This window comes from Lissotriton vulgaris, chromosome 4_1, assembly GCF_964263255.1.
Source record: "Lissotriton vulgaris chromosome 4_1, aLisVul1.2, whole genome shotgun sequence".
Classification (NCBI taxonomy): Eukaryota; Metazoa; Chordata; class Amphibia; order Caudata; family Salamandridae; genus Lissotriton; species Lissotriton vulgaris.
Window position 1 is genome coordinate 1,733,306,876 of NC_141691.1, and position 26,486 is coordinate 1,733,333,361.

Below are 26,486 nucleotides of genomic sequence, written 5' to 3' on the forward strand. Positions count from 1 at the left end.
GTCCCGGAGATTCGATTAAACCACTCCCGGATCAGCCTGCAAATAACCTTTGGATAACCTCCGGGCAATAACTGGCTGCTGACAGCTGCTTATCCCTTTCGGGGTAATTTGGTGCACACGGTAATTCAGCCAATCGTACGCTGCCTGCTCCCTTCCGCACCATGTGAGTGCGGTCACGGACTCCTAAGCAGGATTAGGCAAACCGGCAGGGAGGTTGCCATATGAACACCAGGGCTCCCCAACCTTGTAGCGACCCTACTACACTTGCGAACGGAATCAGTAATGCCCGCTGTGACCTGACCTCGCGAAATCACTTTGCGAATGTCTGATTCCTGTGTGCCTTTCATCTCTCGCTTCCCGCGGCGCTCAGGCAGACTCTGTGTGTGCTGTTATCTATTTACCCACTCTCTGAGTATCTTGAAAGACGGATCCGTCTTCCCCTCATCGGAGCTCGTGCCGTGGAGCCCCTCACATCGCGCCCCCACTCAACCCATGTTTTCTGCTGCCTCGCTCCTCCTTGCACCCAGCAGCTCTCGGGGAGTAGTTAATTCGTAAGGTATCTGATGTGCGCGCCTGATTTATTATGTAGTAACTGGATACCACAGTGATTACCATCACAGAAAACGGCACCCCTGCCCCCAGGCAGCCCTCTAACCTTAACCTGATTGCGGGCATTGCTCTCTGCCTAGTCCAAGCCGTCTGCGGCAAAATTATTAACCCTCTGTCACCTGTGACTATAGCGTTGCATGTGTCAAACTCCTCTGGGCTCCGTCAGACGAATCACCACGGTCAGGCTGAAATAGGGTCTCTCCATGCTCCTAAATGGTTTTACACATGGGGGGTCGTGAAAGGCAAGGCAATTTTCATTCTATCTCAATTTTCCGTCATTTTGGGTCGGGTCTTAGCCCCCCCTTCGCCTAGCAATCTATCCCCACTTGTCTCTTATGAGAGCGCAACTTGGCCTGTCCACCTAGTTGCCCGGGTGGTGGATATTATAGGCATACCTTCCTATCCTGATGAAAGAAGTGGCGCTGGTCCTACAAGTATTTGCCGGTTAATGTAGTAATTAACCAAGCTCCAGATTACCCAATATTATTTCTGCCATGAAGGTCTTCTGAAATGACAGGGCACCAAGAACCCCTCTACAAGGGTCGTTGTCTTAACTGGAGTTATCACAATGCACCCTGCAAACTCCGACTATATCTTTTATCTAGCGCAAACTCGCCCTGGGTGTATTGGAGGCGCTTTACCTGGGCATTATATTGACATTACGGATACAGGCACCGGGCGACTAAGTGCTGTGCCCAGAATCCCATGATGACTTTCATTCTGAAAGCATTTAGTTTCTCGCCTGTCGCCTTTACTTAGCCGCAAGGGAGCACCGCACGGGCTCTTGTACAATGGCCTGGTTCATTTTCGCTGTCTTGTTGCCGTAAAGGTCACGCACGGGCATACCGACACCGGGGCAATCTCACTCTCTGAACATGCTTAGGGTAAGCCCCACCCTGTGTCCCCGGTGTAATGGCCGTCTAGGGGCAGGTAGGAGTGCCCTTCTGCTCAAGTTCCCGAAAAGACTTTCACTTCCAGACCCGCATTGTGTCGCACCAAAAAAGAGGGTCGGGGTCCCAGTATTACAACTATATCCTGAGCTGAAAAAACTGCCACTAATATGGTTGTTCTGCACCAAACTAGGACATCATACAGCTGACCCTCAATCCCCGAATCAGATTAAACTGCATCCGTTATGATGTCACTACTTATCTTGTAATTGCGCAGTTCTCCGCTTGTATTCCGAAAGGCTTTTGGCTTCTTTAAACCAATCTTGATTCTTGTGCGCAGCCGAGCCAGCACACAAGGGCTCAGGCATCTATGCATATCCCGCCTATGAAGTGTGGGGGTGTGGTGCGAGAAGTGTTTCTCAAAACAAAAGCACGTTTGAAGCGCTGGTAGCGCGAGTTTCTTATCCTCGTTTCCCGGCATGAGAGCTCCGGGGGTATGTGTTGTGTAAAATAGTCCTCCGCCTATCATTTACTATTTTATTTTATTTACCTTATTTCCAATGTATCTCTTTGCTGAGATCCCCTGTTAGCGCGAGTGTCTGCTGTAGGAGCCGTGCGGAGCTGATCTAAGGCTCGAACCTGACCTCCCCGCCGCGGTCCGTAGCCGCAGCGTGAGATGACCTGACCAGCCTGGGCCACTGGCTGCTATCGACATCTTTTTTTTTTTTTTTGTTTACCCGCGCCCCTAGGTGGCACCGCCGCCATACCGCCTGAAGCACCTTTGGAAACCGGTCCTTCTGCGGGGGCGCCGCCATAAGTGCCGCAACCTCGATCTCTAGCCTGCCAAGGATGGTAGGTATCGGGCGCTTTCTATCCTCCCTAGTTCCCTGTACCTTGCATTGCCGGGCAGCAAACAATATTCGCGCCACCCGGTTTCTTACCTCCTTTGATAGCTGCGGGGGCACTGCCGCCCGCCCCGGCCTTTGTCATCTCGGGGGCACCACCGCCCGCCCCGACTGGTTCCGACCTGGCTGCTGCTCCTTCATTATCCCAGCTGCTTGCGCCAACACATGCCGGCCGCCCTGGATTGCTTCCTCGTGAGCACCACCGTTCTGGCTTAAGGTGCATTCGGGTCGCCGTTCTGGCACCCTGCTCCGCCTCGGTCACCTTCCAACAGCTGGTAGTCCGACCTGGCTGCTGCTCCTTCATTATCCCAGCTGCTTGCGCCAAAACATGCCGGCCGCCCTGGCTTGCTTCCTCGTGAGCACCGCCGTTCTGGCTTAAGGTGCATTCGGGTCGCCGTTCTGGCACCCTGCTCCGCCTCGGTCACCTTCCAACAGCTGGTAGTTGATCCCAAATTCCTGGACCCCGGTTCCTGCGAGGTGCCGCCTAGCTCTGATGTCATCCTGCTGCATGCTCTGTCCTGCGAGTCGGAGAGGGTACCATTGCTTCCGGCGAGCGCCGGGCCGTCTTTCCCGCTCTTGGAAGTGGAACGGGGGTGGGGGGGCACCCCGACGTCTCTGGAAACCCCTTGTTCCTCTTCGGGCAGCGGCGGCTGGTTCCTCAGTCGTGGAGGGCTTCGCCTTCGTCCATGGAACCCTTGGATATAATTGGAACCTTCGACAAGAATCTGTGCTCCGCCGCCGGTGCTGCTCCCCCGCTCCGATAAGATAGGAGCTTGCCTGGGGAAGCAGCGCTTATATGCCTCCCCCATTCGCCTTCCAGGCCAGGTAGGCCCCATGCCCATTGGAGAGTTCGTAGCCCGCCTCGGCCTCCATTGGCCGGGGGGGTCGGCGCCTCTTCGGCGGCCGTTGCTGGGGGAGGGCCGGCATTTCCTTAGCTCCTGGTCACTTCGCGCGCCAAAAAACCGGCCCCCACTAGTTTGTTTGTGTCCCGGGCGCAGCGCTGGTTATGGCGCCGGCTCTCGAGCCCCCTTCGGGAGCAGCCTCTGCAAGTCTTTCGGTCAGCCCGCTCCTTTTCCTTCTGTCATCGGGAGCTCGATGGAGCGGCTAAGAGTGCTAACCTGTGTACTGGCAGTGTTTATGAAAACCAAAGGTGGTGACTGCCAAGTGTTAATGTTTAGTTGCTAAAGTTGGGAAAAGCGACAGAAGTTATATTGCAAAGTTGCACAAAATAAAATGACTGGATGGTTTTTGGATTTCCAATTGTGGGCAATTCATTGTCCAAAAAGCATATTGCGGAGCTCGTTCTCTTTAAGGTATGCTTGGGAGACCATCTCTAAGCAAATATGAAGCGAATAATTTTCAGGATACCTGGTTCAAAAATGAAGGTGTCCTCTTAACCTGTCCTAAATAATTGCATATCACTCCTCTTAACATACGGATTCTACGCTGTACTGATAACGATCCCGCAAAGCAATGCATGAGGGGTCAAAAAGTTTTGACAAACCATTAGTAGAGGGACTTAGTAGTGAGTTAATAGATGCAGTAAAAGCCTCTTCAACCTAAAGACTTCCTACAAAATCTCAGGCTCCTTCACTATGGCAGTTACACTTAACACATCCACTCTCCAGTCTCTGTCTGTCGAATAAGGTCATCCTAGGACAATTCTGTTTTCAATACCCAGTCTATGAACATAGGTATCAGGATATTGCATTCATTTTTATACTGCTGTTTGCACATTAAACGTTACATAAACCTGCACGCTGGAATCCTAATTTGCACATATTGCATTTCTTTGACTTGATGTTTTTTCGCGTATGTGATGAATGTGCATGAAAATACAATACTTCATTAGATAGCAAGTAAGTAATTGTAATGCGATAATGGGGGATTACTCTTGTCTTAAACTGGTTCCTTTTTCAAGCTGTCATGTAATCTGCGATTGATTGCTTTACAGGCAAAAATTAAATACACTTCAGGAATTTAAGGAAAAAACATGAAGTCTTCCTTTTAAGAACATTTACTTTGTAGCACAGTAAACTGTCAGTTACAGTAAATATGACTGTACAATGCATTGTTTATTGTTGGTTAGCAAAAGACGATAGTTACACCATCAGAACAGACTTACATTCATTGACTTCGTATTTAAGGGCTATTAATGCTTTAATGCAGAACTACTTATGGTAATGACTCTCCCTTCATGGGATAGTGAAATAGGTGCTATTAGCCGGCCTCCAGCTGTACGTGCTAGTTATGAGCTGATTCATGTAATGCAAAACACTTATTCGTTTACCTAAATATCTTTGGTGCTTATTTGTTATTTTGCACTAAATGTTTCTTTACATCTAAAAATGGAATTGTGACAAAATATATTTTGTTTACACCTTTTTCTTGTCTTTTCTTTAGCTGTTCTTTATGCATCTTTTACCGAACTTTGCTGAGTGCTGGTGGGACCAGGTCATTTTGGACATCCTGTTATGCAACGGGGGTGGCATCTGGTTGGGCATGGTAGTTTGTCGCTTCCTGGAAATGAGATCCTATCACTGGGCAAGCTTCAAGTAGGTCACTTTACAAGTTCGCTCGCTGGTTCTATTTTATGTTAAAAACCTGGATGTTTATGAGCACCTAATACTCTTATATCAACAATTTATGAAATACGATCGCATTAAATTTTTTATGGTTTAAGTGGAATTTTGCAATTTTTCTCATGTATATACAAATGTATAAGAAATGATTGCACATTGCGTTCATGGTTTAGAGTTTCTAACCTTCCAAAGGCATCTCTTTAATGTAAGTTGTTCCTATATTTACTAAGCCAGTGTTTTACCAATATCTAATTTCTAAGAATTTTTTTAACGTTTTGCCTGTTGATGTCTTTTTTTGATCTTAAAATAGTTAAGGAAGTCTGTTTACGTGGTTCTCCTAATATGTTTTACAGAATTTCTGGCATATTTGGAAGTTTGGTCGCTATGAGACTGCTTAATCCTTCAACACCCCTCCACCCCCTTGCATGAGCTCTACCCCTAATTATGACAACCACTTGGTAGATTTAACTTTCAGATAAACCCATGATGAGGGCGTGCACAACCTGTGCAAGTGGCATAAAAGTCGAATGGCCCACATGGAACAAAGTGTGGCTTTACACCAGCCATATGGATCACTTTAAAAACATAGCTATAGGCCTGGTTAGCTTTCCTGTGCCACCACTGTAGGCCAATCAGTATTGTGTCAGTTTTTTCTTTTTTTTACCGTTTACCAGTTTAAGTCTCATTCTAACATTAAGTCAGCAGCACAATGTTCATTGACATGGCCCAGATGCCTAGTGTTTAGACATGAAAACACAAACTATATTAACTTGCATATTTCTAAAGTTGCAGAGACTAAATAGTCATAGTCTGTGAAGGCTAAGATGGGCTTGCCATAGCCTATGCTCTCTCTATCTTTGAAACTAAAATGGTATACCTTTGCATCGAAATAAGCTAGAAAGTGAAATCTTATAGCATTGTACTAAAAAGAGACAATCTAATTAATTGGCAGACTTTTTAGTGTTCCAAAAATTATTTTTAGAAAGGTTTATTTTTGATTCAGACTGGGATTCTGCAGGCACCCACAACTTATAATGCTTGCATTTACATTTCTCTTAGCACAGAGCCTTGCTCAGAAAGGTGTGAAGTGGTGGTGTTTAGTTCTTGTCTGAAAAAGTATGGCCTTTCTGGTGCAGCTACTCTATTAAGCAGGGCAAGGAGACCACACTTCTAGCAAGCACCACTGTGCTCTCATTGGGGTCGTGTGTGAGGTAATATGGGATTTGAGACCACTGGGGAGTGCGAAGACCTGCAGCGTCTTTTGAGCCACATAACTAAAGGCTAGATCTAGTGTGATGGCCTTGGAAGTAGGCCTTCAGGAAAACGCATTTGTTTCTGTCAGAACTGGACATGCAGGGACCACTGGGCTGAACCCTGGTGGTTGAGGTCTTTTATTCCTTGTGTCCCAGGGCCCGACCTACTATTGATCCCGCTCAACTGGGCCAAGTACCTCTTCTGCACTACTCTACAGGTCATTGAACACGACTCCTAACTCAAAATGCAATGTGTATGAACAATAAATCAATGTCCAACTGAATACTTACTTTTATAAGAAAAAGCAGCATTTTATTTCTAGCTCTACACATACAAAGAGATGCAACATTCAAATGCAATAGCACCATGGCCCTTGAGGCCGGGTTTTAGTAGTTGTCGGGTAAATCCCTGTCCCACCCTCCTTTATGATGTAATGTGTTCAGGATTATTCCCCATTCAATGATGGCCTCATCAGGGAAAGCAGACTATTAAGCCATACTGAAGAGTTCTTCTGACCTTTTAGGAATTTAGTCAAATGTCTAAAGTGCTGCAGTACTGTTAGCAGCAAGTTTTCCGGGGCACCACCGGCCTGGGCCCAGTCTTGCCCACTCCGGCTGTTTGACAATGTTCAGCAGTACAGTGAGTGCCTCACCTCTGGAGTTCCCAAGTCAGGATACAGCGTTGTCGAGCCACTTGCGATGGACATTGCAGCACTCGGCGGCGCAGGCTCATCCTGTTGAGCAGGATTGCTGGTTGGGTGCAGTGATCAGGGCTGCTCCCACTCTGTGAACACAAAAGGTAAGTTGCACTTCGCCTGCCAGGGGGCTGGAGTGTCCTGGTGCCATCCTCCGACTCCCGACAGGAGCTCCAACAAGGGTGCGACGCCCTGAGCGGTATCTCAGCGAACCTGTGGCTCTTCGTCAGGTGCAGATCACAGCCTGTGGGCTCGACCTGCTGGTCAGAGCAGTTCTCCTTCCCTAGGCCAATGACACCGGTAGCCCCTCCTGGCATACGGGGTTGCCTCGGTACTCATGATCAGGGCGCAGACTCTCCTTAGGCGATCGCCCTCACTGTGACGGCCCCTCCTAGCCCACAGGGTTGCCGAACTCGTCAGTCACATATCCTGCACACCCAGGTGTGCAGGATATGTGAACTCAGTTCACCGGTGACCTCCTCTGGCATACACAGGGTCACCGCGAAGCAGTGCGACATGGTGCTTCCTGCCCAGCGATACGGTTCAGAATAAGGAGGCTACCTTCTGGGGACTACCTTCTGGTATACGAGGGTCACAGACCCGATACTGAATATGGGCAACAGCCCGATCGGTGTACAACCTCACACCTTGCTCAGGGAATCCTCGTACAGGGCTCCCCACCCTTGCTCCTTCCAACACTGTCCTCTCTGGCAAGCAGGCAGGTGATCGTGCTCCAGAGCGGGTTATCTTGGTGTCCTGGGTAAACTCTCCTCGCCCAGCAGGGAGTCAAGCAGGCCTTTTGTTCCCAGTCCTGGCCACAGACCAAAGTCTTTTTTTTTTACAACCAAATTTTATTGATTTTCAAAGAGATTAGCCACATTCACAAATCTTTCCCTTTTCCAATCTAGCATTCATGGCATATCATCAACAATGTTGGTACATTTATCTAACATGAACCCCAACCAAACTATCCCCCCTCCCTCCTTGAGTTGTGCCTATATATGCCCAGTCTCACCCTTGATTATTCGTGGGTTCATAGTTATCGATAGTTGTCTTAGCCTTCTACTGCACTTGTCAACATTATTCTTGGTGGTCTCATCTATCCTGTTCCTGCTTGGGTTTTCCTAGTGGTGGCGAGCCAGCCTTGTCATTATCTTGCCTATCCGCTGCTAGTTCACTGACTAGATTCTCCCAAGCTCTGACTATCTGTCCTATCTCTCGGTTAGCCTCCCTAAGTAGCAGTCTACCTACTTTCGGGGTCTGATCTAGTGTCTTATCCCATTCTACCGCTGGGATCTGCTTGCCCAGATCCTCCTCCCATTGTAATCTCAAGCGCTCTAGGGACTTCTGCATATCCTGTTTTCAGAGTACTCCTCTCTGCCTGTAGACTTCAATCTTTCTTTCGCATGAACTCATGTTCTAAGGTTGTTCATAAGGATCATATAAGCTAGATTCCTAAAACCCCCCAGGAGATAAAAGGACTGGAAAGGCAACATAAAAGAAGAACAGTCAGTCCGGACTTTGGCTGTTGCTCTTATTAATGAGAGTCATTGATTCTGTTTGCCAATACTGTCTGTGCCGTGTTGCCCTAGTAGAAACTCCTGGAAGATGAAGAGGTCTAGGAGTGACAAAGGGAAAGATGACAATTTTTCTATAAGGTTGGGACTTAAAATATATTTGTCTCCAGAGAATATGTTTTTACTCTGGGGAAACATTTTGAATATGGAGGACTGGGATGAGGTGCCATGGTTACCCACAAAACCGAACGCTTGGTGAAGAGGATTTATTAGTTTTTTGCCCATTTGGAGCTTTGTGCCAAGAAATTCGAGGCTCCTGCAGAAATCTTGTTAAGCGCTGTATGTATATGGACCTTACAGTGGTGAAGGATTTTCAGCTCCTAAAAAGCGAGAAAGTACCTGAAAGGGTTGCAAAGTGAACATATGGCAAATTGACCAGAATATTTTGAGATTTCAAATTTGACCCACTCTGAGCATTTGGCACCAAACTCTGGCTTCAGTGGTATCCTGAATTCTTCCTATCTGGACTTTAATCTTAAACATTGCATCCTGTCTTCTTTCAACAAATGATGTTGACTTCCTTCTTGGAGTCTATAAGCCAGATGTATGAAAATCTACCTGCACAATAGTGCTTGCAATTTGTGAGAAATAATTTGCAGCCAGTAAAGATATTTAAGAACCAACCTATGTACTAATAGGTTGGATCTTAAAATCAAAACCATAGAGGCTCGCAACCCCACCTACCACATGAATATTAATTAGATAAGTTGCAAATTGCAAGTCACTGCGATTGGAGGCCATCGCAGGGATTGTGAACTGCTCAATTGTGGTTGGCTTGAAAAGGGACCTAAAATTTGGATAAGGGACCCACGGATGTGTTATAAAATTGACGTTTCAGGTACCTCCATCATTCTCTATTGGTGCTTTTTTGCTTTTTCTTCACACTTTCAACTCCTGATCCGTTTTTACCGATTTGGTCCTTTTAGTGTTACTCATTAAATAATTATGAACTTGACTTGTCTTGTCTCCCTTTCAGCTTTGCACTTCTAACAAACTTCCTACTATATTCCTCCTTTTTACTTCTTCTCCTGATTTTTTTTCCAATCATTTTTCATTTTCTTAATTCTTTTTGCTTCTTCTCACCTACTACTAACATTATTTTGTCATGCCTTTCTTTTTTGCTTCTTTCCACTCCTTTTCTTGCATGCAAGCTTTATAGTGAAACCGTGGGGGATGGTCATTACAACACTGTTGTTGTTAATGTTTGACCAGCACAGTTCAACATACAAAATGTAAAATTGCTGCATGTCGATATTGCTGCACCTTTGCATTTGTGAGAAATCGAACATGTTCTAAAATAATCATGGATCTATCCATAATGTGACTATGATGTTTAACACAAAGCTGCTTTGAAACCTAAACCAGGGCTGCTAATTTAGTGAAAAGAAATAGTACTGTTCCTTTACTTCTCAGATGTAAATGATTTAAGACATTATTATGCTTCTGGAATTTATTATAAACCTGTAGGGCATAACTGCAAATCTCAAAGATCAAACCTGCATTTATGCAATATTGCACTCTCCTATATAAAGCAGAAAAATATACATTATTTTATGTTGTACTTCCTGTGGCGTGTTCAACTTCTTTTGACTTTAAGGCAACGCCTTTTGCTCCGTCTGTATGATATTATAGTTTTATAACAGTTTTTCCTATTTAATTGTTGAACTCTTTAAAAGTTGAGAACATTTAAGTTTTAGCATTGCCTTATTACATTCAGGTTGTCGAATAATATATACTTTAGCGTTTGTGTACTGTTTAGCTTCACTTATGTATTTTGCAATACAATTTAATGTGCTTTTGCGTATGTTCTTTGGGCATGCAAATCTTCCGCTCGTGTTTGCACTATTAGCAAGCTAAAAAGTTTGATTTTGCCGCTGCTTGTTTTAACTACAATAAACATAGTGGTGGTTCAAAAATGCCAATATGCAATCTATGAATCATTGAGTTAAAGTGATTACTTATGTTTATAGATCACTTACAACAAAAGTGGATAGTTGAGGAATAATTGTTCAAACTCCAGCACCACCCAAAATTAGTTATTTCCTTGCTCACCTTTCAATACTCATGTTTAGTCTAGTTCTTTTCATATCACAGAATTCTGTTAGTGTTCTTGGCCAATTCTTATACTAACTTTACTCACAAATTTCTGGAGTGTGATCAAATGAGAATACAATCTCGGTGTGATTAGAAATAGAGTACAGTTTGGTAGTCACTATGGCACAAGCCAAAGATAGGTTATTAACAATTTTAGCCATAGAGGCAATGTGTGATAAGGCATGAACTAGTAATCTAGATGGTATCCAAATAAGTTTGAACTCCGATCTTCAGTTTAAAAATAATATTGTACAGATTTTATATTTCTTTTATTTCAAAATCTTATTAAATTTTCAGAGGTTAAAAAGAAACGTAAAGAACACAAGTTCAGAGGCAAACGAAATAAATAAAAAGGGGGTGTAGCGATACACCAGGGTATACGGTTAAAGCGAGGGGAGGGGGTAGCAGGCTGTGCAATCATCAATTCAGTGATACAAGGCAGCAATACCATACCTAGGAAATGCAACTTTAGTTACGTTCATAAGCAAGAATAGATAGATTAGAGTTTGTTCGGTTGTGCGTATTCCGGCAGCGTATTGAGTCAGTACTTCCAGTGGTGTCTGGAATCCGTGTACTTGGACAGGTCTGTTCGTGGAAAGTGTATTCGTATTGCTTGTTGATTGTGGGATGTGTGGTTGAAAGAGGGGTATTTGTGTGTCTTGCACAGCGGTGGAGCAAAAAGACAGCAGTCTGTAGGGGAGGTAGGATGGATGTCGAGTCATACTTCTATCCAGGTATTGTTCAAACATAACACTGCATGCTTGTTTATCCAGATAATCTAATATAATCATGGGGGTTCGAAATTGAACAAGGTGGCATCAAAGTCCCACATCGGTCTAGATGGAGACCGCCATAGTGAGGTCTGGAGTGCAATGTTATCAACACCTCTTAGGAAGGTAAGCCAGTCTTGCCACATACGGAACGAGACAACCTTGGAGTTTTTCCATTTGTTTAGTATCAGTTTGCAGGCCAGTGTAAGCATGAGGTCTAGTAAGCAACGGTCATTTTCATTTTTTATTTGTGAGTCTAGGGAGCCTAGAATTATATATGAAAATTCTCTAGTGGGAGTAATCTGGAAGATAAATTCAATATTTTATTGCCACACACTGCGTACTTAGTGAGATGAACAATTGTTACTTACATGTAAACAGGTGGTTCTCCAGTATTGGTGTCTTTCATAGATTCACATGATTGAATATTCCCCGTCGTCGAAGTGGGAGCCCCATGGTAAATAAAATAGCAATAAATCCCAATAAAATATGTATATAAAAACATATCACACAAATTCCAAAACCAGAAATACTTCTAAGTACCAGGTAAGCATTAACACATAGGAATACATAGAAGAAAATAAAAACGCCTATATAACATATCCATGTCATTATGTTAGTCCAAACTACAGCCAATCAGGCGCAAGCACCCCTCTAGAACCTTCTCCTCAGAGGCTCAGGCCCTCAGATTTTCTACCGCACGTTGTGTGAAGGGAGTCTCCCTGAGCTCTGCCCAGTTTTCAACTTTTTCCTGTATTTCTTAAGCTTTTCTAAGATGTGTTCAAGTAAGAAGTCTTTGTTTCGTGCATGTTTTTCTTGTGGGAAGTTGAGACTCTACTCAGAGGACCCTCACAAGAAGTGTATTTACTGCCTCTATCCAGATCATGAGGTAGGAAAATGTAAAATCTGCAGGACATTTTCAACCAAGGCTAAATCGTCGACGGGCTCATCGACGGCCATTCCGACGATGAAATCTGCCGTCTCCAGTTCAATGACGACGACAGTGACGACGACTTGTGCCAGCGGATCGTCGTCGACGGCGGCTGCGTCGACGTCTTCTACATCGACAATGGTCTGTGTCAGTTTTAAGTCCGTCTCGTCGACGATTCCCATCTCATCGTCAACGTCAAAGAAAAAGGTCCCATCGACGTTGAAATCCTTGTCGACGCTTGCTGTTAAAAGACCCTCTTCGTCGACGAGTGCTCCGTCGACGACTGCTCCATCGGCGTCTATCTCACCGACTATTGTCTCGTCAACGACAGCTCCGTCGACGACAGCTCCGTCGACGACGGCTTCGTCAACAGCGGCTCAGTCGACGGCTGTGGTCTTGACGTCCACGGCTCCGTCGACGGTCAATGTTCCGTCGACGTTCTCATCGTCGTCGACATCTACCTTTGTATCTTTGCCTTTGGTGCCATTTTCTTCAACAGTTTCTGGGCCTCCTATGGCTGACCCATTGCACCAGGGACGTCAAGTGCTTCTGGAACAGCTCTTGCTTCCAAGTCACCCTAAGCCTCCATCAGCACTTTTTGCCACCGGTTCGGAGCATGATTCAAGTTCCGATGAGGAGGGAGATGACAGATTCCGACAAGCTTGAAGTCCTTCAGAGCTAGTCATTAAATGTCAAGATTACGAGGATGATCAGGATCATTCTTATTTCCAAGAAGGGGAACCTTCTATTCAGGTTCCAACAGCGCAGATACCACTTTCCCTCATTTCAAATCTCAAATATATGCTGGAGGATTACAATAGACGTTTTCCAACGTCTCATCGAGGGTCTCCTCAACCTACTGTGCCTGTAACTTCAGTGGCTCCTTCATTGCCGGAGCCTGCAGTATTTTCCGCCCCATTGACCTCCATTCAAGTCCATGCTACGGTCTATGAGGATGATGACATTCGCACTGACAACGAGGACGGCAAGGTTGCGGATGATGATGGGGAAATGGCGATTTGGGACGACTATCAGGTCCAGACACTGTCTCCGTCGCCTTCAGTGCCAGGTGATTCCCCTCCTGTGGACATTGCTAGTTTTCACCAGCTTATGGAGCGGGCGGCACAGCGCTTTAAGCTTCCTATGGTCATGAAAGACGAGGACTGTTTTCTTTATGACTTCAAGAGTCAGCCCTTCAAACCGGTCCGGGCTGTGATCATTATTGACTTTATTTGGAATGAAGGTGTCAAGTTGATGCAAACACCCAATACCATTCCGGCTCTTCTTCCTCGTTTGGAAAAGAAATATAGAGCACCCCAGGGGTAACCTGCTTGCTTAATATCGCAGCCTTAGCCTGATTCCGTAATCACCCAGGCCGCGCAGCGGCGATCCAGGAATCCGTCTTCCTCTATCACCGCTCCTCCGTACCGTGAAGGACATTGGCTTGACGCCATTGTCCGCAAGTTTTCCACCATGGCTTCTACCACCGTGAGGGCTGCAAATTCGTTGGCCAATCCTGGGGCTCTACGACCGCCAGATGTGGTCTGATATGTCTTCTTTTACCGACCTCATTCCAGAGCCCTCTAGAGCTGAGGCCCTTAAAATTCTTTAGGAGGGAGAGAGGGCGCCCTCTGAAATTATCGATGGCTCGGTCGACATTGCCTGTACTGTTTTTCGACTGCTTGCGGGAGCAGCCGTATTGCTCGCCAGGGCTGGCTTCGTTCCACCTCCTTCCACCAGGAAGTTCAGTCGAAAATCCTCGACATGCCCTATGATGGCGAACCACTTTTTGGGCAGCATGTGGACGATGCACTGCAAACTGTAAAAAAGGACACAGAAGACGGCTCGTGCACTCGGCACGCTACAATTTCGCAAGCCACCTTTTCTTGATGCGCGTGGACGTGCACGCGGACGCGGCACCTCCTCTTCTTCCTTTCGCGTCAGATCCACCCAGTACCGATCCTACGGCCAAGGAAATCAACGAAACTCCTCCCAGTCTCAGCAGTCCTATCAGCAACAGTCTTCAAAATCTTACCGAGGAAAATCCTCCTTCAGGGGTTCCGCTTCCAAAAAACCAATTTTTTATTTATTTATTTTGAAAGTTTTATATAGCGCGGACAAGATCTTCGCAGATATCAGAGCGCTTTACAAAGAGTAGTAAATGAGGGAGTATAGTCAGACAGATAAATCAATAGTTCAAACATTACAAATAGGTGGCTACAAAGCCAATCAAGTGAGTAATAAGACAGCTAATACAAATAATCAAAGGGGTCAAACATGTAGTACAGATCAATGCAGAGTATTAACAGTGTTCGAGATAATAGTTCAAGTGTATTTAGCCATGAGGATAGCTTTTACTTCATTTTTAAAGAGTGTAGTGGAAGAGATAAGCCTGGTTTCGGGCGGGAGTGAGTTCCAGATCCTGGGCGCCATTCCTGAGAAGGAGCGCTTATATGTTTTTTCCTTCCAGAATCTTCGAGGTTTCAGCAGAAGATTGTTTGTGCCTCTAGTGTTTCTAGCTCCGCCAGAGATTGTCAGTTTTTGAGCGAGGTATCCGGGTGAGTTTAGGTGTACCGCCTTGTGTGTCATGCAGGCGATTTTCAGATGTATTCTGGCTTCAAAAGGCAGCCAGTTCAGGGATTTCAAGTCAGGGGTAATATGGGAGTGCTTTTTTGACCCAGTGATGAGTCTCGCTGCAGCGTTTAGAGAAGCTCTTATGGGTGCGGTTGTAGTTAGTGGGAGTCCGCAGAGGGCGATGCTGCCGTATTCAATTCGAGGGATGACTAGTGCTTGTACTGCGGTTTGGAAGTCTTTGGCTGGGAGGAAGGGTTTAAGTTTCCTCAGAATGACTTGCCTTCCCCGCACAAGGTTGGAGGTCGAATCTCCCTTTTCTACTCCAAATGGTCTTTAATCACCTCGGACCGTTTGGTGCTGGACATTGTATCAAAAGGCCATGCTTTGGAGTTTGTCAAGTTCCCTCCAAACACTCCTCCAACTGGTCCTCACCCCTGGCTCACCTCAAAGAGCTCCCTCAGCAGATTCAGCTCATGATTCAGAACGGTGCCATCGAAGTGGTTCCCAAGTCTCAAAAAGGGATGGGATTTTATTCCCGGTTCTTCCTCGTCCTCAAAGTCTGGCGACTGGCGCCCAATTCTCGATCTGCGAGCCCTGAACAAGTATCTGAAGAGTCAATTCTTCCGCATGCTCACGCTCGCAGAAGTTCTCCGCTTTCTCCTGAAAGACGACTTCATGACCACCTTCGATCTTCAGGACGCGTATTTCCATGTGCCAATACTTCCATGACACCGGAAGTACTTGCACTGTCGAGTGGGGCACAGAGACTTTCACTTCAAGGTCCTGCCTTTAGGCCTTTGCTCCGCCCCTCACGTCTTCACGAAGGTCCTGGCTCCAGTGGTGGCGTACCTACAGTTGAAGGGAATTCAAATCTTTCCCTATCTGGACGACTGTCTCATCAAGTTGCACTCCCGGCATCAGGCGTCCTTGGACACCCGGTTCTGTCAGGATCTGTTCCACTCTCTCGGTCTATCCATCAACACCTAGAAGTCTCAGGTCGAGCCGGCTCTTTGCTGGACTTTTCTGGGCACCACTCTGAATACTTCACTGACGAAAGCGTTCGTGTCCGACTAGCGTCAGTTACGGATACTGCACATGGCTCTCCTCCGCTCAAAAGGGTCTGTTTCTGTTCGTGTATTGAAGTCCTTTCTGGGGATGGCGTCGTCCTGCATCTCCCTGATCCCAAATTGCAGACTCAAGAGTCGTCCCATTCAGGAAGAATTGGACAAGCAGTGGCGTCAGGTCACCGGCTCATTCAACGATATGGTTCAAGTGACCAGTCTGATACGGTCCTCTCTCCAATGGTGGGCTCAGCCATCAAATATCGCTGCCGGTACTTCCTTCCTAAACATCGCTCCGGGACTCGTCCTTACCACGGACGCCTACCTGGAAGGCTGGGGCACGCATCTTCAGGGACTATCCATAGAGGGCAAGTGGACCCCATACCAACGCTCCTGGCACATCAACTGGCTGGAGCTAATGGCCATCTTCCTGGTGCTCAAATCCTTCCATCTCCTACTCCAGGGAGAAGCAGTGCTCATTCAGACCAACAACACCACCAGTATGCACTATGTCAACAAGCAGGGCGGCACCAAGTCCCTGCTCCTCTCTCGACTGGCACAGAGTATCTGGGACTGGGCACTTCGTCACCAGATCACCCTGACAGCGGTTCACCTACCAGGCATCTCCAACATCTTGGCGGAATCCCTCAACAGGTCCGCATCCTCGACCCACGATTGGGAGTTGCATCAGCCGACTCTGGATTTCATCTTTTGGCTGTGGGGTCGCCCGACCATGGATCTCTTTGCGAGTCCTGTGAACCGGAACTGCCCTTCCTATGCAAGCTGGCTTCCCCATCAAGGGTCGTCCGGGAATGCCCTTTTGATGGATTGGTGCAATCTATTCGCCTACACTTTTCCGCCGATTCCGCTGGTTCCTCGAGTGTTGTGGAAAATGCGGGGACAGCCGTGCCACATTCTCCTAATCGCTCCCAGATGTCCTCGATAAGCATGATTCTCGGAGCTAATGCTTCTCTCACAGTGCGAACCCATCCTCCTTCATCCTCGAGCGGATCTCCTCCGAATGGACGAGGGTCAGATCTGTCATCCGGACCCGTCCTCTCTCAAATTATCAGCCTGGAACCTGATCACCTTGAATTTGCTCATTTGAATATTTCGCCAGCGTGTAGGGAAGTTCTCGCCATTGTGAAGGCTCCGTCTACGATAAAGACCTACAAACTAAAGTGGCGAAGGTTCTGTCACTGGTGTGCAGCTGCCAATTTCCATCCCGACAATTTCACTCCTGCACAGCTTCTGACGTTCTTTCTACAGCTGGCTCAATCAGGACTTTCCCACTCCACTTTGAAAGTTTTCCAGGCGGCAATATCTCGTTTTCAGCAGGATGGGACTACCTCTCTCTGCTCTTCAAGAATCATTCGACAGTTTTTCAAAGGACTGTTCAGGAAGTTCCCGCCCATTCGGCGTCCTCCTCCTTCCTGGCATCTCAATGTCGTTTTGGCACAATTGATGAAGGCGCCTTTCGAGCCTATCCACAAAGCGGATTTAAAATTTTTAACTTGGAAGGTGGCTCTTCTAATTGCTTTGACCTGTTCACGTCGCGTGAGTGATATTCACGCCTTCACTGTTAAACCTCCTTTCCTTCAATTCAAATCAGACTGTGTTCTGCTTCGCACCAATCCGATTTTCATGCCTAAAGTACCAACTGATTTTCACCTTAACGAGCCAGTGTTGTTAAAAACTTTCTTCGCAAATCCTCTAACTCCAGCGGAGCAACGTTTACATTCACTGGACGTTAAAAGATGCCTTAAATTTTATATTTACAACAAGGGGTGGTGAGGGACAGAGTCTCTGAATTAAGCAGAAAGCTCTCACCCAGTCAAGAGATCAGGGCTAGATCCAACACCGTTTTTTAGCTCACTGCACCATCCCAGTTTCAGAACCTGGCTGTATGCAAATTAGTCTGTTCCTGTCCCAGTGCATGATGGGAACAGGGCAAACCAAACTACAAAAGCCAATTCTTACACTGGGAAGGAAACAAGCTCCCGGGGACCGGTTTCTGGCATTACAGCCGTCTTCGGCCCGGTTTGCTTGAATCCTGATGGTGCAATGAGCAAGGGTCTCACATCTGAGAATACCCTTCCACGCTTAGGGTGGACAAAAATATTTACAACAAGGGGTGGTGAGGGACAGAGTCTCTGAATTAAGCAGAAAGCTCTCACCCAGTCAAGAGATCAGGGCTAGATCCAACACCGTTTTTTAGCTCACTGCACCATCCCAGTTTCAGAACCTGGCTGTATGCAAATTAGTCTGTTCCTGTCCCAGTGCATGATGGGAACAGGGCAAACCAAACTACAAAAGCCAATTCTTACACTGGGAAGGAAACAAGCTCCCGGGGACCGGTTTCTGGCATTACAGCCGTCTTCGGCCCGGTTTGCTTGAATCCTGATGGTGCAATGAGCAAGGGTCTCACATCTGAGAATACCCTTCCACGCTTAGGGTGGACAAAAATATTTACAACAAGGGGTGGTGAGGGACAGAGTCTCTGAATTAAGCAGAAAGCTCTCACCCAGTCAAGAGATCAGGGCTAGATCCAACACCGTTTTTTAGCTCACTGCACCATCCCAGTTTCAGAACCTGGCTGTATGCAAATTAGTCTGTTCCTGTCCCAGTGCATGATGGGAACAGGGCAAACCAAACTACAAAAGCCAATTCTTACACTGGGAAGGAAACAAGCTCCCGGGGACCGGTTTCTGGCATTACAGCCGTCTTCGGCCCGGTTTGCTTGAATCCTGATGGTGCAATGAGCAAGGGTCTCACATCTGAGAATACCCTTCCACGCTTAGGGTGGACAAAAATATTTACAACAAGGGGTGGTGAGGGACAGAGTCTCTGAATTAAGCAGAAAGCTCTCACCCAGTCAAGAGATCAGGGCTAGATCCAACACCGTTTTTTAGCTCACTGCACCATCCCAGTTTCAGAACCTGGCTGTATGCAAATTAGTCTGTTCCTGTCCCAGTGCATGATGGGAACAGGGCAAACCAAACTACAAAAGCCAATTCTTACACTGGGAAGGAAACAAGCTCCCGGGGACCGGTTTCTGGCATTACAGCCGTCTTCGGCCCGGTTTGCTTGAATCCTGATGGTGCAATGAGCAAGGGTCTCACATCTGAGAATACCCTTCCACGCTTAGGGTGGACAAAAATATTTACAACAAGGGGTGGTGAGGGACAGAGTCTCTGAATTAAGCAGAAAGCTCTCACCCAGTCAAGAGATCAGGGCTAGATCCAACACCGTTTTTTAGCTCACTGCACCATCCCAGTTTCAGACTGATTTGCATATAGCCAGGTTCTGAGCTGGGATGGGGCAGTGAGATAAATAACGGTGATGGATCAAGCCCTGATCCTTGGACGGGGTAAGAGTGGTCTGCTTAATTCAGACACTCTGTTCATCACCACCCCCTTTTCTGAATCGTTTTTGGCCACTATAGGTGTGGCAGGGTATACTCAGACATGAGTCCCTTTCTCACTGCTCCATCAGGATTCAAGCAAGCCGGGCCGAAGACGGCTGAAATGCCAGAAACCGGTCCCCGGTAGCTTGTCTCCTTTCTGGTGAAGAATTGGCTTGGTAGTTTAGTCTGCCCTGTTCCCATGATGCACTGGGCCAGGGACAGACTGATTTGCATATAGCCAGGTTCTGAGCTGGGATGGGGCAGTGAGATAAATAACGGTGATGGATCAAGCCCTGATCCTTGGACGGGGTAAGAGTGGTCTGCTTAATTCAGACACTCTGTTCATCACCACCCCCTTTTCTGAATCGTTTTTTAGGTCTCGCCTGTCGATGCGCATGCGCATCGAGCAAGCGAGAGTATTGGGACTTATCCACTCTTTCCCCAACTTGCAAGGAATCGTGGCGATTCCTTGCAGTGCCCGTGACTTTTAAGCTCAATGCGCATGCGCATTGAGCTTAAAAGCGCGTGCACGTCCGTCTTGTTTTACCCGCTCCGCCCCCTCCCCTTCCCGCCGTGTCGCATTTCTCATCCCCCCTCCCCTCTCCTCCGTCCGTCTTCTTTGTTTAATTTAACCCGCTCTGCCCCCTCCCCTTCCCGCCGTGTCGCATTTCTCCTCCCCCCTCCCCTCTCTTCCCTCCGTCTCGTTCGCATTTCTCATCCCCCCTCCCCTCTCCTCCGTCCGTCTTCTTTGTTTAATTTAACCCGCTCCGCCCCCACACCTGCCATAGTAGTTCTCGATGCGAGTGCCCCCTCTTTGAATTTTCCGAAGCACATGGAACCTTGCACTGCATTTGTTGCTGTTGTGGCTGTAACCGCTAGTGCAGCCTCAGTGTTGGGTTTATTTGCTCTCGTAGCTCAGGGCAAGTTCTTTGGAGCCATCTGTAAACCACCGTCCCGTGCAGGGTCTGCACTCCGCTGCAATCCAGGTCGTATCCAAAGACCCGACCAGCCGAAAACCGGCCCGCCGATCAGCCGCGGTATAAGGTGTCGGGTAAGCAGTAAGTACGAGCATAGCAGCCTCTGCATCCGTCTACCGTTTGAAAATGTAGTTATGCTCCCTGCTATTTTATAAGAAAGTTTGCAAGCTCGCAAGTCTTTGGGTCCAACCGCGGGTTCACCGGCCGGTTTACCGGCCCGAATACGGTCACAATATATCTCACATCTCCCCTCGCAGCCGCGTTTTGAAAGCCCTCCTCGTTTTCCTCCGCCTTTCGCTTGTCGTCTTCTTTTGTTAGCTCGCCGGCTGCAATCGCCTTACATAGATACAAAGTAACTGCTAACTCCAACAGTTACATGTGAACAAATGTTTTCTGGCTGCATCGTTGTTCTCGCGAGATCTCTATATAACAGAAAAGTCAAAGAACGCTGTAGCTATGTATTCTCTAAGCATCTCCGGACGTATAGTTAAAGATGAAGGGAACTATTGTTTTATGACCCTCATGTGACTAAAAAAATGGAGGCGCTGTTTGCTGTCAGAGACAAATTGACAGAATACAGAAAGCCGGATTGGGTACTAGATTGTACGTGGGTAAGGTTCCCAATTGATTCTGAGTTATCATAGACATAATATTTTAAACGCCGGCCAGCGTCCTATTTTGCAAATAATTGTTTTCACGGGTTTTGTCCAATTGGCTCATTGAAATAAATGGCTAATTCCCACAAAGTTTTAGCATACTTGCTAAGACAGTAACAACAACACCCCTCACACACCCCCTCACTCACGCTCTCACACACCACCTCACACACCCCCTCACTCACCCTCTCACACACACCCTCACTGACCCTCTCACACCCGCTCAGCCTCACCCTCACTCTCCCTTACACTCCCTCACCCCCTCACCCTCCCTCACCCTCCCTCCCCTCACCCCCCTCACCCTCAACTCCCTCATACTAACCCCCCTCACCCTCACCCCCCTCACCCTCACCCTCACCCCCTCACCCCCCTCACCCTCACACCCCTCACCCTCACAACCCTCACTCCCCTCACCCTCACCCCCCTCCCCCTCCCCTCACCCTCACCCTGACACCCCTTTCACCCTCAACACCTCACTCACCCTCACTCTCACTCACCCTCACTGAGCCTCAACTACTCCCCCTCACCCTCACTCACCCTCAACACCTCACCCTAACTCACCCTCACTCACCCTCAACACCTCACTCGCCCTCACCCTCACTCACCCTCAACACCTCACCCTCAACACCTCACCCTCACTCACCCTCACTCACCCTCACCCTCACCCACCCTCACCCTCACTCACCCTCACCCTCACCCTCACTCTCACTCTCACTCACTCACCCTCACCCTCACTCTCACTCTCACTCACCCTCACTCTCACCCTCACTCTCACTCTCACTCACCCTCACTCTCACTCACCCTCACTCTCACTCACCCTCAACACCTCACCCTCAACACCTCACCCTCACTCACCCTCACCCTCACCCACCCTCACCCTCACCCTCACTCTCACTCACCCTCACCCTCACTCTCACTCACCCTCACTCTCACTCACCCTCACTCTCACTCACCCTCAACACCTCACCCTCAACACCTCACCCTCACTCACCCTCACGCTCACCCTCACTCACCCTCAACACCTCACCCTCACACAGTGCAATAGGTCTCAGACCATTTCAGTTAGAGCTTTTAGAAATGTTTATGGCTTTTTTTATTTGTAATTCTTTAGCATTGGCTACAGGAAACAAAAATGCTAAACATTTACCAAAAAAACCCATAAACAATTCTAAAAGCACTAACTCTAATGGTGCGAGACCTATTGCATTTCCAATGCTTGTTTAAATTTTATATTGACAGAACGGCGTCCTTTCGTGGATCTGACCAACTGTTCGTTGCTTACGGACACATGCGCAGAGGGCGTTCTGTTACCAAGCCAACTATTGCACGTTGGATTTCTTCAGCAATTTCCTTCTGCCACCAGAAAGCTGGCAAGCCTCTTCAATCTTCAGTGAGAGCTCATTCCACCAGGGCGATGTCATCCTCTACTGCCCTGTTTGCTGGGGTGTCAATTCACCAGATATGTCGAGCAGCTACGTGGTCCAGCAGGCACACTTTCACAAAGCACTCCTGCCTTAAGACGATCAATGAGGCTGATACGGCAGTGGGCCAAGCGGTGCTTCGCAATCTTTTTAAATAAGGTGAGCCTCTATTCTTCCCTCCACCTCTTAATGGTATATGATTTGTTACGGAACCAGAGAAGCAGGCAGTCCTCTACGGCAAAATAGTGAAACGATTGTTTCCACCGGGAGGACATGACGAAAGCGCCCCTGGTTTCCTAATTCTTAAAGATAAAATACGTCATTGGACGAGGAACAGTGTTTAAGATACAGCACGCCTATTTTCCAGGATACTTAATAGATAATTGAAGCTGGCTATTCATATATATGAGAGAAAAACGGAAAATGAAGCCAACCCACCAATCCTAGAAAACACCACGTCTCAACAGAACTTTATTTGATCCTATCCAAAGGATATTCTTAAGGGTGATCTTATTGACCCCAGAAACACGACAGACAGAACGTAGTGTCTTGACAAAGGTGGCTCAAAACCAAATTTACCACCGAAACGCGTCAACGCATTTCCAAGTATAATTCTTTAACTCTGACACCTGTGTTGATACATTACAAGATTGTGCATAACACATGGGTGTCAGATAGAGTTTGAATATACACTCAGTATTGTACAATTGGATGTCTCACTGTTGTCTGTCCCCCTTACTTGTATCAATTTTGCTGGTCAATTTTGAATCCCATGTATTTTTATTATTTTCCTCATTTTTTAACTGGTTTTACTTGTGTATAGTGGTGCTACTGTCCACTTCTTTTAAATATATTGTGTAATTAATAAACTGTGTTTTTTGACTTTACATACGAATTGTGCTAATTGCTTTGAGTTCTAAGTTGTTTAATTGAACACCCTACTCAAGGGAACATTTTCTGTTTACTTATTACCTGCCTGGCTACATTGTCATTGCGTGTTTCTTCATGCCAATGCACTGCTGTTTTGGTCCTGCGGCCAGCTATTGCTGCTTACTATTCTATTCAAGCATGTGAAAGACACCCTAATACTGGAGAAGAACAATTGTTACTTACCTGTAAACAGGTGGTTCTCCAGTATTAGTGTCTTTCATAGATTCACATGCGATTCACCCACCTCCCCTCAGAGGCTCGCTTCTCCTCCTAGACTCTTTTGTCACCACTGTGCTGCGAAAATCTGAGGGCCTGAGCCTCTGAGGCGAAGGTTCTAGAGGGTTGTTTGCGCCTGATTGGCTGTAGTTTGGACTAACATAATGACATGGATATGTTATGTAGGCGTTTTTCTTTTCTCCTATGTTTTCCTATGTGTTAATGCTAACCTGGTACTTATAAGTATTTCTGGTTTTGGAATTTGTGTGATATGTTTTTATATACATATTTTATTGGGATTTATTGCTATTTTATTTACCGTGGGGCTCCCACTTCGACGACAGGGAATATTCAAGCATGTGAATCTATGAAAGACACCAATACTGGAGAACCACCTGTTTACAGGTAAGTAACAATTGTTCATCTCACTAAGTACGCAGTGTGTGGCAATAAAATAGTATGTGAGCTAAGTCACCCTCATGTAGATTACAGTTCCAGCAGGTGGGGTTTTGCGTAAGGTCTTGTAGAGTCTATACAGGGTCCAGTAAGCTCAGTTGATAATCATGTACTTTGATTGAGAGAGCGCAGGTGAAATTTTGTTCCTAAAAAGGGGTTTTGTTTTTAATTTCCCAATCAGCCGAGATATTACTTGAGTTCAACTCAGTTTCCCATTTTAGTACATTACAGGAGAGGCTTTTTATACGATTTAGTTGGGGAAGTTTGTAGATTCTGCATACCACGTGTCCTGCTTTGGCTAGGGTGCTTGAAAAGGGTGTCAGAGAAGGTTCAACAGTCAAGAAAACGCTTTTCAAGATATGTACCCACAGGTTTAAAATTTTTTAGAGGTCTAGGGTATCTAAACTGAATTTTGTCTGTAGTGTGAAAAAAGGTTGAGACCAGTCGCCTTCACAGATGTCTCTGATAAGATTGATGCCTTTATCAGTTCAATTTGGCCAGAAAATTGAGAAGCTTTCAATCTTAAGCTTGAGGTTGTTCCATAGTGCGGCCAGGTTAGAGTTACGTATCCTAATTGGAGATTTGAGTTCTAAGCATAAAAGTGCAGGGCTTGAAAAATCCTAAAAATGGTACTAGTCCTGCAGGCCTAGTACCTTGAAAAATCTCCTCGACCTAACTGCAACCTATTTGACCTCCGTCTCTGAAAGCGGAGCAAATGTGACAAGATAACAAGATTTAAAGGCATCTTTATTGCTCATTAACTTTGTGAGCAATAAAAATGCCTTTAAATCTTGTTATCTTGTCACATTTGCTCCTTTTTCAGAGACAGAGGAAAAAAGTTATTTTGTCTTCCTACATGCCAGAACGGGCGAGTCTGACCTAAAAAATAGCTTGCCCTTGTTAAATTTAGCTCGCATATGCGAGCGGTCGAGCAGATTTGTCGTGCACTGAAGTGCATTTATTGTATTCTTTATGACGTATTTGGAGTGTAGGAGGTGGGAGGAATGCGTTGTCAGAAGTGCTGCAAGAGAAATATGATTTATGAGCAGCTTTTCCACTGTTACCCAGGGAGTTGTATATTCCGGGTTATCAAAAAATAAGTTTGAACTTTGTTTGCAGAGGTAGGCTGTTTGGTAGTTCATAAAGAAGGGAAGACCTAGGCCCCCTTTATCTTGTTCAAGCTTAACTTTTTAACCGAGATCTTTGGTTTCTTCACTTGCCAGAGGAAATTTTTAAAAATGTTGTTAATGTTTTTTTATTGAGTCATCAGAGAGGGTCTTGGGTAGCAATCTAATAAGATAATAAATCATGGTGTGATCATCATTTTTAGAGTCTCGGCTCTACCCCTCCAGGAAAGGAATTTGTGGGAACACCCGTCAAGTAGTGCATTGATTTTAACAAGTAGGGATTGTTCGCTAGCATGTAGGGTGGTGATTAAATAGTTGGTGAATACTAGCCCTAAGTATTTAATGCAGCCTTGCTGCCACGCAAGTCCGGTACACCCATAAACGTCTTTGTTCCCTAGGTTATTACGGAGTTTGACTTCAGATTTATCCTTGTTAAGAGTATAACAAGAGACTTGGGAGAACTCTTGGATTGCTGACATTGAAGCCTGTATGGCGGAGGGGGCTTTTTCTGAGATGATCAGTATATCATCCGCATAGGCGGCAATTTTCATTGTGGTACTGCCGCATGAAATATCTAAAAGAAACAGGTTAGTATTAGATTCCTTACCTTAGAATATCCCCAGGCGTCAGACTCGATCCGGAAACTTTTGCGTAGCAGTAACCCTTGCGCGTCGGTAGGCGTAGTCTGCGGCTCCGCGTCAGTCGTCGGCGCCGGGATGACGTCGCCGGAGTACTTAGACGACGCCCTCGCACGCTGACGTCGGTTCTTCTTTTTTCCGCGCCAGCAAGCGCCGATCCGGAAAAAGTTGTACCCATAGTAAATTATTGACTCACTTTTTCGATCCTTTTGATTGTCTTTCGACTCCGACGGTGCCGGTAGGGATGCCCGGGTTTAAACCTTGGGCCGATTGTTACCGAATGATGTCGGTAACCGACTCCCATTGCCGGTGCCTTCACAGTCTGGGCCCCGACTACGACGACAAGTCCTGCTCCGACTGCCGGGCCCTGACGTCCAAAGCTAGGCGGGAGCGGTCCCGCAAGCGACTCATGCTCCGGCAGTCAGCTCCGCTCCGCTCGAGGTCCTGGTCCGGAAGGAGGTCGAGGGACCGGTCGCGGGGCCGGAGTCATCTCAGTTCCGGGAGTCCTCATTGGTCTTCGGGCTCGAAGTCCTCCGGTAAGGCACAAGAAGACATCGCTTTTCTGACTCCCCCCGGCGCTCGCGCGATGCGGCGGGGGATTCGGGAGACACCGCCCCCGCAGCTCCACCGGAGCTGCAGGCGTTGCGGCCTGCTCCATACCCGCCGGTCCCTGGGCAGAACGCGACGTCGGAGAGATCGAGACCTTCCTCATGGCCAT

The 26,486-nt window shown here is 46.9% G+C and overlaps 1 protein-coding gene across 1 annotated transcript in view; it reads left to right on the forward strand.

The window, feature by feature from the left end:
* The window catches only part of PTDSS1 (phosphatidylserine synthase 1), a 320,734-nt gene that overhangs the window by 133,899 nt on the left and 160,349 nt on the right, over positions 1-26,486 (forward strand). Inside the window, exon 6 of the mRNA XM_086966028.1 lies at positions 4,808-4,959. Within this exon, the coding sequence (XP_086822154.1) occupies positions 4,808-4,959 (152 nt within the window). The remainder of the gene's footprint in view (positions 1-4,807; positions 4,960-26,486) is intronic.